A 17,197-nucleotide genomic window follows, 5' to 3' on the forward strand; every position below is an offset into this window, starting at 1 on the left:
CAGTTCAAAAGCACTACTTTTTAAATTTTACAGTTTTAACATCAGTCAGCTGAAACATCACTTCTTTGATGGTTTCTGTTTGAGGCTTAAGGACCTCATGGAGCCAAAAACTCGCCTCCCCAAGTCCCTCAGGGATCGAGAACGCTGGAGGGGCAGTCTTGGTGGTGGGGATGGAGAGAAGGAGGGAGAGGAAAGAGGAGTGAGGGAGTGACTGCTGCTCTCGAAGCTCTGAGAGCAGGAGAGGTTAAAGAGGCTTGCAGTGGACGAGAGGTGCTTGTCCTCATTTGCGCTCAGCAGTCTGGCACCCTCATCCCTGCCCGCAGTCATGGCACTTTGCCCCACATCGAAAGAGGAAACCCAGTTTGACTGTCTTGTGGACTTATCTTGGTTGTGAGGCACTAGCAAGCCCTGAGACTCACTCCTGAACAGAGACCTCCTGGACATCCTGACACTGGAGCTCCTTTTCTCCCCACCCTCCTTCCCCCTCTTCTTGGAGAAAACAGGTGAGCTTTCTACCTTTGGCCTCTTGTCTTGAGCGCAAGGTGCCACCTTCACCCTTCTCTGTTCCCCCCTTCCACCGATGGTCCTTGTCCATCCGTAGCCATACTCTGCCCTATCCATCTCCTCCCTCTGAGTGTCTTTTCCCCAGAGGCGACCCTCAAAAGCTCTGCTAAGTTTGTTGGTCTTTCTGCATGATGCTGTCTCCTCATCCTCACACCAAGCAGAGCCATATTCCTCCCTCTTGGCATAGCTGCTCACAGTCGCTGCCCTGATCAGCATGTGAGACCCATGCTTACCTCTGTAAAGCCCATCCCCCTCCACCCTATTCCAGCTCCCACCAGACTCACTTCCTCCCCCAGTGTGTCGAAGGGACCCACTCCTGGGATGGATGCCACAATACTCCGCAGATGTCCTGGTGGTAGCGCGGGGAAGCGAACACTGGAAAGGGGCGTCTCTTCGGAAAACTGAGAGAGGGGTCGCTCCCATTGGAGAGGGTTGGAGAGGACGTTGAGGAGTGTAGTGGGCTCTTTGCACAGGTTGGGAGGTAGGGGAGGAAGCCGTTGAGGAGGGTGGGTCAGATGGGGAAGGGACCTGCTGGTAACGGCTGTGTGAGGAGTAGACTGGGGAGGGAGCATGGATGGACTGGTAAGGGTGGATCGGGCTGCTGGAGTGTGAGAGGGGAGGGGTGAGACTAGACTGGGACTGTGGAGAATGGGTGAGACTGAGAGACAGCTGGATTGGTCTCAGAGGGTTCAGGTCGGTCAGTCTAATGTGGTCATGTGGGTGTTCTGCGTGGGCCTTAAGGAGATCTTTGTGTTTCTTCAACTCACTGGCCGCCTCTGCCTGGAAGCAGTCGATGTCCAATTCCACGCCTTGCTCCATCAGCCCGACCACGACAGCCCGCGACAAACCAGAGAGACGAGAGATTTCCCCCACCATGGGGGAGTCCTCAATCAGCTTGGGACTGGAGCTGGACTCCTGCATCAAGCTGTTGCGCTGGGACCCTGGAGCTGATACAAAACTGGTGCCAAACGGTGGTCCAGCACTCCAGTCCAATGAGTGAGGGAAGGTTGCTGGTCCAAATCCAGAATTAGGTGCAGGACCCGAAGTGACCTCCAAGGAACTGCGGTGGTTCAGGGAGGTGGGACAGGTGGAAATTCGAGGCCGTGCTCGAAGCGCAGGGCCAGGAGTTGATGACGGTTGTGTCACCACTGAAGCAGTTGAACTTGCAGGATCAACCCCCAGATTGACATTTTTGGATTTGTCAACAATTCCCCTGTTGGAGTTTAAACCAGGGGCAAGGTTCAAGTTTAGGTTAAGATGCAAATTGATGTTCAAATCCTCTCCGGTGGCAGAGGGAAGGCTACCCAGGTTGATCGAATTCCTGGTGGGTTTTTTTCCAGTAGTGCTGAGGCTGACTCTACCCGAGTTACCCAGTAGTGATTTGCAGGGTGTTAAATTGCCCCCCGGCAGCATGGAAGGTGTACTGCAGCTTTCAAAGGCAGACAGGGACTGTGTGGACCCGTGACTTTTACCAGGCGTGTTAAGGCCTCTGTTTATGACTGGACAATGTGCGAGATCAGGGATGGAGAGGTTTATCCGATGGTGGTATTGTCGAGCTAGTCGAGAGATGTACTGCTCCAGCTGGGTCAAAGAAGCTGGGTTTATGGCATTCTGACGCTGGTGAGGCAGACTTACACCACTGATGGTTTCTGTTCGCTCATCTGCTTGGTTTCCTTCAGGGTTTAGGGAAGGAGATTGCTCCTGTGTCCGAGAAGTAAAAAGAGGACTCTGGAGGGCAACGGCATGCAATGGACTGGGGTATGGGTACACCTCTTTTGTCTTACAGGATACAAGGTCTTCGCAGTAGCACGGGTCTAACTGGGGCCGTTGTGCATTGGAGAAGACAGAAGATGTGGAAACATGGTCAAGCTTGAGAAGGGAAGAAATCAATGAGTGGTTGAGGCCTGAGTAGAGGTCGGACAGAAAGCTGAGACCAGACACTTTAGGGTCACTTGAGACTGTAAAGCAAAAGGACAGAAGAAACAATATATTGCAACAACTGTCAATTACATGTAATTTTCCACAATAGAATTTATCTGACCTAACATTGACTGCTGTTGGGTTGGCTCAGCGTCCTTGCGGTGATCGTGATTTACTGGCTGTTGCACCGCATAGTCTGACCATAAGATGTCAGTGTTGCCCACAGACCCAGGGACGTGTTCCCAAAGCTTTAAGGGTCTATTCGCCTGTACCAGTCCACCCTGGGCAGCATCACTGGACACTGAGTAGCATGAGTCTGACAGAGAGCTCCCACTCACTGAATAGAAACCTTGGAAGAAAGATCATGTTATATGCATGTGTAATACGTTATCTAAAGATAATGTGTGTTATGGGAAGTTAATAAGGACTATATTGTATATTTTCAACGGGAGCAGCAACACCAAACTGGACACCCCAGAATCAAAACATATCAGTGCAAGTGTGACAGTATCTTTAAATCTGAAGTACTCTAACATCATTTTCTTAAGTGAAAAATATTTTGTTAAACAACAAAAGATTTGTACAGTCCCCTCCAAAAGTATTGGAACCGCAAGGTCAATTCCTTTGTTTTTGTTGTATACTAAAGACATTTGGGTTTCAGAACAAAAGATGAATATGAGACAAAAGTTCTGAATTCCAGCTTTTATTTCATGGTATTTACAGTGGGGCAAAAAAGTATTTAATCAGCCACCAATTGTGCAAGTTCTCCCACTTAAAAAGATGAGAGGCCTGTAATTTTCCTCATAGGTATACCTCACCTATAAAAGATAAAAATGAGAAAAAAAAATCCATAAAATCACATTCAAAACCATTTTGAAGCTGAGAGGAGGGAAAATCAATTAGAGCTATTGCACAAACATTGGGCATAGCCAGTGCAGCAATTTGGAATGTCCTGAAAAAGAAAAACTACTGGTGTACCATGCAACAGACAAGGAACAGGTCGGACAAGGGTATCAACAGGAGTTCATGACAGAAACATTGTGGGTGAAGGTATCACAATCCACTGTTCGAAGAAGACTTCGAAAGAACATTTTTTGTCTTGAGTTTGTGTCACATTTCTGTCGGGCCAATTATACATTACTCGTGCACTCACTGTAGTGCCCCATTTGCATATCTGTTGTTGACCAATACTGGCCCCTCATGTGCCTGAGTAGCATCTGCAACATTTGCACAATCTACATTGTACCGGATTATCGCACTGTCACTTTAAACTGCATACGTTTCTTGAAGTCTCGGCGCCCTTTGCACAATGGTCATTGCACCGGACTATTGTTCTATTAGTCATTTCAAACTGCTCTATTGCTAGAGAACGCTGCATCTTTTTGCAAAATTGTCAAAAATAAATAAATAATAATTGTACCGGCATTACCACATTTCTGGCAACCTTTTATTGCTCAGTGACTGTCAATTGACTGTCGGTTGTCATACTAGAGCGGCTCCAACTACTGGAGACAAATTCCTTGTGTGTTTTTGACATACTTGGTGAATAAAGATGATTTTGATTCTGAAACAAACAAAAACTGAAAGAGACTGCAGTGAAGGCCTGTAAAAGCATTTCAAATGAAGAATTCAACAGTCTGGTCAAGTCAATGGGTCACAGGCTTGATGCAGTTATTGCAAGTAAGGGTTCTGCCACCAAATATTAATTATTATTCACTATTAATTTAATAATGTATGTTCCAATACTTTTGCTCACTTGAAAAGTGGGTGGCTTCAAACAAAAGGTGCTCTGTCCTGAGTTGTTAACACATCTAGATGTAAATACCATGGGGAAAAAGCTGGAATTCTGAACTTATGTCTCATATTCATCTTTTGAGCTTTGGAGGAATGTATGAATTGGATAGCAGTTTAGGTAATGTGTTTGCCAGGAAGACTGAAAAGTTGAGTGAGTCAGTGGTAAGTAACACAAAGTAAGAGTAAACAAAAGTAAATACAAATAAATAATAAAAATACCGGGTTAATGTTTAGAAAGATGTCTTACACAAGACATTTACACACTTCTATTCGTACGTCTTTTTACCTGAGCTTGGTCTGGAATCACTGTCCAGATGGACCACACCACCGGGGTCAGGTGTGGGCAGTGACAGCAGGTCAGAGGGGGCGTCCCAGGACAGAGTGGACCAGCGGGAGTTACTCCCCCCACCCAGTGAAGAATGTACCGTTCCGTCGCCAGAGTTACTACAGGAGTTGTCTGGGTTACTCTGACTTGACAGGCCCATTGTGTCAGAGGGGGAGGGAGCCTGAAGTAAAAAAAACAGTGCAAGACAGGTGTGGGATGAGATCATGTGGTTATGTCACAGTATTTTTTTTTAAACATACTGTCAAAACTCATCACAGATACTGCATTAGGCAGACATAATAATGACCAAGCACCGTCATTCACCCAGTTTCGGGTTGCCATTTTTTTTTTGTAATGTAAAGTTTTGGTGTATTTTTTTATGGACTGGACTGATGCCCTGCGTGACTCCAACCCTCCCTTATTTTTCCAGGCTTGGGACACACACAGAGGTGGTCTGGCTTGCCTCTCCCTTCCATAAAATTCACGCAAATTAGAAAAGTTAGACTAATAATTGCAGGAAGACTTGCCCCGATTCCATCAATCTACCCTTAACACACATTTCATAAACTACACTCCATCCCAACAACAATAATGACAATCACTTCATCCAGTCAGCAAAGATTAAAGAGGGCATGGAGTGCCCCCCCGCCCCCAAGAACCATCAAACTCCCAACCCACCTCCCTTGAGTTATCCTCCAAATCCCCCAACCCACCCCACAAACACTGCCGTCAGCCTCTGCATGAGACAAGAAAGCCTGTGAGCACCACTGATCAAGAAAACAATACAGGTAGTGACTCACTGCTGGGATGACAGTAGACAGGAGTGGTGGGTGGCGGGGGGGCTGAGGAGATAATGGGAGAAGACAGATGACATACAGGCAGCAGAAGGGAAGAAGAAGAGGATAAAAAAGGGTGTGAGGAAGACCTTCAGAGTCTAACTGATGTCCATCTCCACCTGTCTCCTTGCTGATGAGGAAAGAGGTAAAAAAAATAAAAAGACTGAAGAAGAAGAAGCATCTTTATTGTCATGAACATGCACGCACGCACACAAAATTTAGTGAACACACACTTGTTAGTGGAACACACTGGAGCAGGGGGCAACTTAAGTGCCCAGGCACCAGTTTGGGGTATCGGTGTCTTGCTCAAGGACACCACAGCCATTTACGCGTGAGATCTTGGTGGATGGTCCGGTCGGGGTCTTGGACCTAGGACCCCACAGTGGCAGGCGATGTTCTTAACCATTGGGCCACGGCTGACCCATTCAGTGATTGAAGGAGGGGGAGGGTGTAAGCAGTTGCTGGGGCAAGGGAGAATGGCATCTTGGATGACCCCCCCCCCTCCCCCCTCCCCCCAACACACACACCACCACCAGTGACCACCACACTCACTCTCCTCTAACTCCACTTCACAAATAATCCCCCCACTCCCTACGCACTCCCATAATATCCTCTCAGCCTGCTGCCCCCGACTCAGCACAGCTCTCTTGCTTCTCCTCCCACACACGAGCTGCGTGTTTAACTCAACCTGCACTTTTCACTCTCATTCTATTTCAAGATTCCATACATGAGTCCCCTTGCATGCATAAATCTGGGTCTGTCTTGTCCAGCTTCAATGCACATTATGGGATGTAAGGTTGCACACAGGTCCAGTGCATGATCAAATCATAGGAGAGTAAGTGGAGGTGGAGGGAGTGCTGTTGTGAGCAATGTAATCTGATATTTTTTCATGTGAGCAGCAGAGCGCCTCTGGCACAATGAGGACCAACACATATATCAGTGGACTGGATGCAGCCAAACAATGAAATATGTGTTTTGTTTAGCACTATTTATTGTTTCATGCATTATTAATTCTCAATGTTAAACATACCCCCACGCCATGCCTCTGTGAAACATTCAATCAGGTGGACTTTTGTGTGTGTGTGTGTGTTTCAGCTCTAGAGGCAACAAGCAGAGACAAAGCCTTTTTCTCCATCCACAAGTCAGTCTAATGGCTCCATGTAAGGCGATGCTTCCCAACACTAAACCTCATTTTCAGGAGTTTGCCTCCAGTTGCATGCACGTGTACGCACACACACACACACACACACACTGCAGTGCATCCATCTCTTTCTCTTGACATGTTCCTTAAGATGACTGGGCCTAAATATGAAAGATAAATCATGTCATTTTGCACACTGACAACTTTTCTACTAAAAATGATGCGTTCATTTTCTTCAACTGTATTAAACCTTTCTAAATCTGTAAACAAGTGTTTGATTCTGCACAAGGAGCTTATTATGGACCTGCATTTTGTATAGATGAGGTAAAGATTCATTTCAAATGGAATGTTTCTTTCCCACTGCATTTGACCCTGTGTGGCCTTAATCTGCGCTTGCAAAATGTGGATTTGCACACTTGTTAGCATTAGTGAGGGGGAAAAAAGCAAATTGCATTTCAAGCTGGTGGAGCACATTGTATCATGACTTCACATCCTTAAACTCCTTAGCCATATCATTAGGTAAACCTGAACATTTAATCGGATCAATGCAAGTCATGCCTTTACAAAGATAGTAATACGTGTGAGGCAATCGTTTAACAATATGTTTACTGAGTGGGCAGCACAGTGAGCAAGTGGTTAGCGTGTCTGCCTCACAGTTCCAAGGTTCAGGCTTCTAGACTAGGCTAGGCTTCGGGCTTCCTTTGTGGAACTTTGCATGTTCTACGTGCTTGCCTGGGTTTTCTGCGGGTACTCTGGCTTTCTCCCACATTCCAGAAACATGCATGTTCGGTTCATTGAAGACTCTTAATTGTCTATAGATGTGGCACATACAGTGCACCCCTTGTGCCAATGTTTTTAGCCTTGAGTGCATGTGCCTTGCCATAGGTTGGCAACTGGTCCAGTATGTATCCTGCCTCTCACCCAAAGTCAGCTGGGAATGGGCTTCAGTTCACTCTAATAAGAATAAGTGCTGCAGAAGATGAATGGATTGATAGTTTGCTGTGACGTGGGGCCACAATATATCAAACGGAGATGTTTGTAATATTTAGATGACCTTTTGCTTCATGAGAGTCAAAATCTTAGAAGTACGAGGTGTGTCCGAAACATTCCATAGCTGTTGTCACAAAAGGTAAATTTCAAACCCAAACTATGAATTTGTAGAATCTTGTCTCTGTGTGACACAGGCCAAAGTACAACTACAACAGCAAGACAAAGGGTGGCCATATTATTATTATTTTTTTGTGTGTGTGAAAGCAAAATTGTTAAGACTTGTATTGGAGGCACAGTCTAATGAAGTTCCCAGTGAGTGTGTATTTGGGAAAACAGCTTGTTATATAATTCCAAAGCATTGAGTCATGCAGTCAAAGAGGGGCAAAATGTGTTCGAGCAAGACCCCATGTGTGAAGTGATCATTAAACTGTATGTTGTTCCATCTACAAGCGTCTACATGTTGGACCGCATTGCTGTTTACATGGGCGGGAGCGGAAGGCAGGGCAGGGTGCCGACCTGCCGGGTCACACTGGCAGGTCGGCAACGCTTTCTGAGTTGAGAATAAGCGATGCTACCTTGTCCTCTCTGCAGGGCATTGCAGCACCAAATGGTTGGAGGGCACAACCAAGGAGATGATAGTGGGTGGGCGGTGTGGAAGGCAGCACTTCCATCATGATGCCATCGCTCAGATGCTTCGCTTTTCTGTCCCCGTGAAGATTTTGTCATTTGTACTCTAGCATAAAGGGTGGGTAACCATTATTTCATTAGGGGTTTAAATGTTTGATCTTCTTAACAATTCTTGAGAGGTTTTTGTTTTTTCACGGGCTATACTTGGTCCCCAGTTCACCACCCCTGCTCGAGTGTGGGATGCACTATTTCTATTGAAACAAACAAAAACAAAAAAAAGCAACAACTTGATGACATTGAAGTAGATTGGTTGTGCCGTTGAGCTTTCGAGAGAGAGAGAGAGACTTAATTCATCCCCATGGGCAAATTGAGTAGCCAACCATGTTCATAAATGTGTTGTAACTTGTTCTCAACAAGGCTGTTTATGTAGTTGAACTGAATCATCCTACTGTCAAAGGCCCCAGCATGAACCTGTCAAAGCAGCAGTTTGTCAAATGTGGACAGTAACTAAAGAATAGTTGGGCATTATTCTATGAAGCATTAGCCTCTCCAGCAGCACAGTTATCGAGTGGTTAGCACGCCTTCTTCACAGTTCTGAGGTTCAGGGTTCGAATCCCTGCTACGGCCTTCCTATGTGAAGTTTGCAAGCTGTGCTTGCGTGGGTTTTCTCAGGGTACTCCGGCTTCCTCCCACTTTGCAAGAACATGCAACATGTTCGGTACGTTGAAGCCTCTAAATTGTCCATAGGTGTGAAATGGAAGTGTTAATGGTTGTTTGTGCCCTGTGATTGGCTGGCTTGGCTCTCACTTAAAGTCAGATGGGATAGGCTCGATCTTACACGCAACCCTAATGTGGATGCACAAAATGGATGGATTGAAGAAAAGCAGTACAGACAATGGAGGGATATATTTTCCATAACTGTCAAATGTTTTTTTTTTTTTATTAATTTATTTTTTTTTGCCAGTGGGAATTTTCACTATTCCATTACTCGACTTTCTCGCCAGCACACCCTTCTGCCATGCTCTCCTTCACTTTTCAACGGGGCAACAGACAACGTCACATGTTCATGATGACGATTTCACCGAAAGAAATGTAGTTCATGTTCACAAATAATGCACTATATCACTGTCACTGTAGGCCACAGCTCCGGGCAGGAACATTGTGGATTAGATGTCAACCCACATTCTCTACACGATAGCGTCATATGATCTGTGTACTGACCATAACATTAGGTACCCCCTGCACACTCTAATTTTACCTTTACACAGATAATAACGCTCATGTTTATTAGTAGGGCTGTAGTTTGTTGTCGAATAGCAAACTACATCAAACAATGCTTCTAATTTCCTGCCCTGTCATGTACGATATAATAGATACTGTACTTTGGTTAGCCCTTGAGGGGAAATTACATTTTTACATATACTATCATAGTAATAATGTAGACACAAACCAACAAAGTAAAAACATTTAAATCTAATCTCAACACGAAAAAAAACTAAATCTTGCATGTTGGTATGTGCTAATAAATACAATCTATGCTACAGTAATATTTGTACAATTAGTGGGAAGTATATTGACTGTGAGACAATTATATAATGATGAATTACATAAGACGAAACATATGCGAGTATGAAACTTCTATTGCGAATTGAAACTTGAAATCATAGACAAAGTAATAAAATGTAAATTTGCCCATCACACGGCTTTAACTTGAGGGTATTTACATCCAAATCAGGTGAACGGTGTCGAAATCGCAACAGTCTGTATATAAAGTAGACCCCTGCATATTTATGGTTCACCATCCGTGGATTCAACTTTTTGCACATCTTTTTTTTTTTTTTTTTCCTAAATAGATTTCTTTATACATATTAGGGGTAGGGGCTTACCCCCGGTTTGCTTAGAAACAGCTTATTGGAGGTATTTTCCAGCTTATTAACAATTTTTTCTGGATTGTTTTTTTTCATGGCAGTTTTAATGTGCATCAATTATTCACAGATTTTTGCTATTTGCGGTCAGGCCCGGTCCTTATCCCTATGCATGTGCACGCCACGAGACTGCCACCACCATTTTTCACTGATTAAGTGGCTAGTATGTTTTGGATGACGAGCAGTTCATTTTCTTCTCTTCCAGTGACTCTGGCACAAGTTGATTTTTGTCTCATCTGTCCATAGGATTTTGTTCCGGAACTTTAAAGGCTTTTTTGGTGTTTGAGACACTCTAATCTGGCCTTCCTGTTTTTGAGTGACACAAGGTGGTAGTAGTGTCATGGCGTGGACATGTATGGCTGCCACGGGAACTGTTTCCCTTGTATTTATTGATGCTGACTGCTGCAGGGTGAATTCTGAAGTGTTTGGGGCAATATTATCTGCTCATATTCAGCCAAATGCTTCAGAACTCATTTGACGGCGCTTCACAGTGCAGATCTATAATGACCTGAAGCATAATGCAAAAGCAACCAGTTTGAGTGGAAATACCCTCAAGTTAAAGTTGAAAATCGTCAGTGAAAGCACATCTCGTTCATTGGGGTGGTGTTTAGTGCGGAAGCGTATTGCATTCACTTGGATTAAAAAAAAAAAAAAAAAACACTCCTGTTTTGCTGAGTAATTTTTTTGAGGGCTTTGTTTTTTTAAAATATTTTTTTCAGTTTTTCTGGCTAATTATTTTTCTCAGTTTTTCTGTCTAATTCCCCCTGCCCTGTTTTATGACTATTTTTCCCGACTTTTTTTTTTTCTTCTAATGACTAATAACAATACCATCTATGTGACTCAAAGACAGGAGTACGTCCCAGTGTCTTAAACCCATATAAAAATAAAACTTGATCAAACTAAATAAGCCGGTCATGTTGCTTACTACGGAGTCCGCAAAGAGTCACTTGCAGTTCGCAGGTTCTTGCGTGAGTTCGATGTGTCCCGATAACTCAGAAAAGATTTGTCAGAAAAAAATAGTCAAAAAAAGGTAGTCATAAAAACAGTGTGTGTGTGGGGGGGGTGGAAATTACTTAGAAAAACAAGAACAAAATTACTCACAAAAACACGGGGGAAAAGTCATAAAACGGGAGGGGGGGGGGGGGGTTAGAGAATTAGAAAAACTGAGAAAAATAATTAGTCAGAAAAAACAGAAAAAAATTCAAAAAAATTACTCAAAGACAGAAAAAAATACTCAGAAAAACTTTTTAAAAAAATTAAAAAATTACTCAGAAAAACAGAAGTTTTTTTTTTTTTTTAATCCAATTGAATGCAATACGCTTCCGTAGTTTAGAGACGAAACCCATGAGAACTGTGTTGATATCCCAATATTTATGGCCCTTACTGTTAATATGCAAGGTAAGGCAACCATCATATTCGGCTGTTCAACACCACAGAAAATGACAACCACGAAATTGTGCAATCAGTGTCAGTCAGAAGTGAGCATATAATATCGTGCGGTGTATCTACTGAAGTGTCTGTTATGCCAAAGTGACCCTTTTCCTGGAGCAGCTCCAAAGGGGGGAGGGCTTCAATCCATGTCAGAGATCCGTGCTACGAATTTAGAGGCACGCGGACTGACCTGTTGCCCGCGGAGTGCTCCGCTCCCCGGGGTTCCGCTCGCGTTGCCTCGACCCCCCAGAGCGGTGTCCACCATCTCGAGGTGTTTGCACCGCAGCAGCTCCAGCTCCAGAACCCCGGCCAGCGTCGCCTTGAGACGCTCCCCGATGCGGACGCGCTCGGTACCCGACCACAGCGAGTTGACGCAGCCGCCGCGGCGGCCGGCGGCCATCCCTCCTCGCTGTCGCCGCTGGCCACCGCTCAGTCGGCGAGCAGAGGGCGACGAATGCTACGCTCCGCGGAGCGGACAAGGCATCCGGGCGAGAGGTGGCAACATAGCAGCCGGGTCATTCACGCGCGTTGAAGCCGACGGTGGATGATTTCACTGCGGAGATGAGCCGCGACCGGATCCACGAGTGACCGTCGTGTGCCAAGCAGGCTGCAGCAGTTCCAAATGAGACAATGCAACACACGCACAAGACTGTGGGAGCGGCGAGGGAGGCGGGCGGGCAACGCGCCGCAGCCGCGCTGCTATTGGCTGGCAACTTTTTTCGAATTGACTCATGGGAACTTGGGAAGAAGGAGAGAAAAAAAAAAAAAAAAAAAAAAAAAGGATGAGTCCAACTTGGGGGTACAGACTAGTACGTAAAAAAAAAAAAAAAAAAATCACATTCCCGGAGAGTTCGCATAGAGATAGTGTGCCTGAACGAGTGACCTCATCACGGGGTCTGTTTTATGTTCCCAGGGTCCTTTGTGTCTCCTGGTGAAGTTTCTAGCGTACAGTGTTTGATGTGACACGCATGGGTTGTGAACAGAGCCCGAAGGCCCAAAATGCCATTTTCTTTTTTTTGGGAGCGGAAAAATTCAACCCGTTAGCTCATGTATTATTGTATTGGGCGGCACGGTGGAAGGAGAAGACTCAAAATTGTCCATATAAATTTGACTGTGAATGCTGTTTGTATGTAATCTTCCCTGTGATTGGCTGGCATACCCCACTTGTCACTCAAAGTCTGCATCCATCACATCAGTCAACACTACAAAGTTTATACAGGCCTCACGTAAAGAGATGCTTGTCGGTTTTCCCCGCATACTCCAACTTCCTCCCGTATTCCAAAAACATGAATGTCAGGTTCATTAAAGATTCTAAATTGTCCATTGATGTGAATGGTCATTTGTCCATATGTGCACTGCAGTTGAATGGCGACCACTCCAGGGTCCACCCAGCCTAACGCTCAAAGTCAGCTGGGATAGGCTCCAGCTTGCCTGCGACCCGAGTACGGATAAGCGGAAAAGAAAATGAATGGATGAATAACTGATTTACCTGAGATTATTATTATTATTATTTTTATTTTTATATGAGTGAAGTATTAGCCAGCCCGCCCGCCGGTGTCGTCCAATATGTCACTGCCTTGTTCGGTTTTCCGTCGTGTTTGGATCCACGTAAAAGACGCTCCAAGAAAAGTTAACGAGATCTTTTTATTTTTACTTTACGGGGACTTGAATGCGTTTGATTAATAATGATGAAATAAGTAAAACAAACAAACAAACAAATACCTGTACTTCAGCCCTCTGACACATTGTGTAGTTGACAAGTTGCACCTTTTGACCAGCAGATGGAGATCTTCATCAAATGATGGCATCTGCCCTTTGACCTCTGCCGCACTGAGCCACTTTTCATGTTTGTTATGACATACCTCAGTTGAGACATGACTACACTGCAAAAGTGTGTGTGTGTGCGCATGGAGGCGGAAATGAACAGTTTAATACATCACAGTACTTCATGTCATAGTAAATACAAACTATTATACAACGTGCTTCCGCACTTGAGTTGTGGGTGACTAAATAAATCTCATATATCATCAAGAGTCAAAGTCTTACAAGGCCGTTCAGTTTTTGAACATATCGCACTGGGTCTGACACTCAAATAATTCATCATATACTGTTTGTCAACAAAACCATTTGGATTTTGTGTCGTCATTTCTGCGACGCCGCTGTCTACGCTCGCCGAAGGTCTCTGGCGACTCCCAGTGGAACGCACGGCAGCAGTACTCAGTTGATTTCTCTCCGACAACCAATCCCAATTTCCATACTTTGATTGGGTTTGATGCGTGCCGGCATTCGAACCTGTGACCTTAGTGCAAAGGCCCGAATGTCGTAGGTGCTAGTAAGGGTGTAATGGCGGTTTGCTAGAACAATGACACATTTAATTCCCATGTGTGATATGAGCGGCTTTATTCAGACATTTTTAGTTCGCTTTTTTTTTTTTGGGTGTGTGTGTGTGGGGGGCTGCATCAATTACGCTGCGACGTTAGCACCTGTAATAACCTTTTTTTTCTCTCCTTGTGGAGTCGGGTTAGGGTTAGTGTTCCGCCCGGTTATCAGACATTGAGAAGAAATTGTCAGCCTGGTCTATCCATCAATCTTCTTCCTCATATCCGAGGTCGGGTCGCGACCTTTGTCCAGCTCTTCAGGCACAATCTCTCGGCGTTCCCAGGCCAGCCGGGAAACGTAGTCTCGCCAACGGGTCCTGGGTCGCCTCCTCCCAGTGGGGTGTGACCGGAGCACCTCACCTCATCCTAACCGGATGCCCGTGCCGCCTCATCTGGCTCCTCTCGATGTGGAGGAGCAGCGGCTCTTAACCCGAGCCCCTCCCGGATGCCCGAGCTTCTCACGCTATAGCTTGTGACCATAGTTGAGGGTAGGAACGCAGATCGATGGGTAAATCGAGAGCTTTGCCTTTCAGCTAAGCTCCTTCTTCTCCACGACAGACCGATACAGAGTGCGCCTTTGCCTGTCGATCTCCCTCTCCATTCTTCCCTTAATCGTGAGCAAGACCCCAGGAGTTTTGTCTTGTGTGGTATGACCTCATTTAAATTGCTTCTCCTGGCCTTTGTGTCCCCCTCCTGACAGCCCACATGACTGTAAGAATGCTAAGTCAGGTAACCAGTATGTGTGAAGGCACTAGCAGGGACCAAATAGTTTTTTTTTTTTTTTTGGGCTGGACTCCTCCCCGCTCGCTCGCCTATAAAGCCCCCCCCGGTGCCCGCCGCTCATCGGGGTTTGCAAACTTCCACCCAAGGGGACGTCAACGTCAGCCACGGGCCAACGACCGCCGCAAAACATCTCCAACACCGCAGGTCCAAGCAAACCACCCCGAGCAAGCAACCAAGATGGCGCCCTTTGAGAAATCCATGGAGATGATGATGCCCTTTAAGCAGAGGAAGTGCTTGGGTGAGTGATGGAAAATGTATTCAGGCACAGATTGATTTCTGTCTATTCTTACAAGTGGGTCTTACACTTGCTTAAGCTAGCCAATGATTACGTTTGTGATTGAGGAGTAGTTCCTGTTTGATTGCATCAGAGGATGATGAGGTCAGACAAGACCATCTTCCTGGGATGAGAGAAAACAATGGTAGTCAGAGAGAGCACAGTCCATGTTTAGTGAAGATAATGGGGTGTTTTATCCCCGAATTAAGTCATCTTAACTAATAGTGCGTCACCTTTTTTTTTTTTTTTTTTACCTCCAACCCATGCTATTGCTTAAAAAGGCAACCAATAGGTAAACAAAAAAAAGTCTTTCTCTTCTTAGAAACAAGAAAAGATGAAGTGTGCAGCATTCGCTCCAAATTCCCCAACAAGCTGCCCGTGAGTTGCTTCTCCCGTGTGGCTTTTCGTCTTAACACTTGTCAGCTTCGCCCCTCCAGCTGATGACTGCTTTGTGTCGAAGGTTATCGTGGAACGTTACATCCGTGAAAAGACTCTCCCCCTGCTGGACAAGACAAAGTTTTTGGTTCCCTTTGAGCTCACCTTGGGTCAGTTCCTCTGCCTGCTCAGGTAAAATGATGACGACGTTCCAGTTTCCCCGCAACCTTTTTGTCCTACGCGTCTCATTCCGAGCTCCATCTCTGTCCTCTCAGGAATAAGATCGACCTGGAATCGACGCAGGCTCTCTTCCTGCTCGTGGCTGAGAAAAGCATGTCCTGCATGTCCTCCAGCATGGGGGAGGTCTACTCCCACCACAGCGACCCAGACGGCTTCCTCTACATCACCTACGCCTCTCAGGAAATGTTCGGAGCGCCCCGACCGGCAGGAAGGCCGCCGCGCTGAGCCAGAACCCACCTGAGCTACCTCCAACAGCCAATTTTTTCAAAATTTGAACCGTGCCCGCACGAGGGCTGCTTTCCTGAGGTGTTAGCCCGACACGTTATGCCACGGGAGAGATTCAACTCATTCAGGATACACTCAAGACAGAAAATTCCCCCTTGAGTATTATGATCGAAACGTCGATAAATGTCCATCGTTGGGTGTCATTGACATCTTGCAGGAGAATTGCAATGCGCACAAACCAGTGTGCGTGCTTCTGGTGACGCAGGAGCCTCGAAGGTGCCCAAACGGGCGCAGAGTCATGCTGCTAATCACTCCCTCGTAGCACTTATTCCTCCTCACCTTCCTCGACAATGTGAATTCTTGTCCCGGACTTCTCGTCACAAGGACTATTGAGGCACCGTGACGTGTTTCGGTATTCAAAAAGAAATAAACGTCCTTTTAATACATTGACTTGGTGTGATATTTTTTTTAAAATAAAACCAGTTATGTGCTTCCTCCAGATATGTTTGTTTTAGCTTGAATGTTTTTAGGTAGCAGAGTTGCCAGCCAAAGTCTACACACCATTTAAATGTCAGATTTCTGTGATAGAAAAAAAAATGAAAACAAGACATATCATTGTCAAAGTTTTTCCACCAGTAATTGCTTGTACAACTTCATTGGAAAAAAAATTGCTTTTAAAGAGGAGAGCAAAAATAAATTGAAATAATGTGGTTGCACAAGTGTGCACACCCTCTAAAAACTAGGATGAAGGTGTATTCACAATTTACCAATCACATTCAAACTCCTGTTAAATGGGAGTCGGTACACACTCCACTCCATATATAGTGTCTCTGATGAACCCCAAATAAAGTTCAGATCTTCGAGTAGCCTTTCCTGATGACATTTATTTTTGCTTTTGTAACAGAAACCTGAACGTTTTTTGGTATTTAAAAGTTCATAATTTCCTCCACCTCATCAGGCCCCACTTCCAGCTGATTGAAAGCATCATGCTTCATTGTAGTTGTGTTTTTTTGGTGACGAGCAGTGTTGTTATTTGTGCCAAACATTCCTTTTGGAATCGTCGCTCCAAAGTTCAACCTTGCCTTTCCTGAGACCATGAAAGAAGTCCCCCAAATGCATGTGGGGAAAATGTAGTTTAATTTGACTGCAATTTTATTTTATTAAAAAGTTCACGCAAGATGAGCTGAGCTCAAGACAGGATTAAACACATATTAATGAACATTTTGAGGGTGACAAGTGTCTTTGTGTCCTGTTGTACTTAACTCATTTTTCATTTACACGAAGGCGGCCAATTCCTCACCTTGCCTCTAAAAAAATGGCACTAATGTGCATCAGTACCGTAATTACATGAGTCGAAGTATCTGCAAGG

General features: G+C 45.2%; 2 protein-coding genes across 2 annotated transcripts in view; one reads left to right on the top strand and one right to left on the bottom strand.

Annotated features, from left to right (window-relative positions):
• The window catches only part of si:ch211-168f7.5 (uncharacterized), a 12,752-nt gene extending 550 nt beyond the window's left edge, over nt 1–12,202 (bottom strand). The window contains exons 1-4 of the mRNA XM_061788195.1: nt 11,744–12,202; nt 4,565–4,784; nt 2,606–2,833; nt 1–2,522 (exon numbers count right to left, since the gene is read on the bottom strand). The exon at nt 1–2,522 is cut by the window's left edge and continues 550 nt beyond it. Of these exons, the coding sequence (XP_061644179.1) occupies nt 58–2,522; nt 2,606–2,833; nt 4,565–4,784; nt 11,744–11,953 (3,123 nt within the window). The 5' untranslated portion in view covers nt 11,954–12,202 and the 3' untranslated portion in view covers nt 1–57. The remainder of the gene's footprint in view (nt 2,523–2,605; nt 2,834–4,564; nt 4,785–11,743) is intronic.
• A 2,504-nt stretch (nt 12,203–14,706) lies between these two features.
• map1lc3cl (microtubule-associated protein 1 light chain 3 gamma, like) lies at nt 14,707–16,278 on the top strand. Its single transcript, XM_061787767.1, is given in 5 exon segments — nt 14,707–14,952; nt 15,311–15,366; nt 15,449–15,555; nt 15,639–15,811; nt 15,814–16,278. Coding segments are annotated over 5 exon segments (462 nt in total). The 5' UTR covers nt 14,707–14,891; the 3' UTR covers nt 15,879–16,278.
• The last annotated feature ends 919 nt before the right edge of the window (nt 16,279–17,197 follow it).

Source organism: Phyllopteryx taeniolatus, chromosome 10, assembly GCF_024500385.1.
Source record: "Phyllopteryx taeniolatus isolate TA_2022b chromosome 10, UOR_Ptae_1.2, whole genome shotgun sequence".
NCBI classification, from domain to species: Eukaryota; Metazoa; Chordata; class Actinopteri; order Syngnathiformes; family Syngnathidae; genus Phyllopteryx; species Phyllopteryx taeniolatus.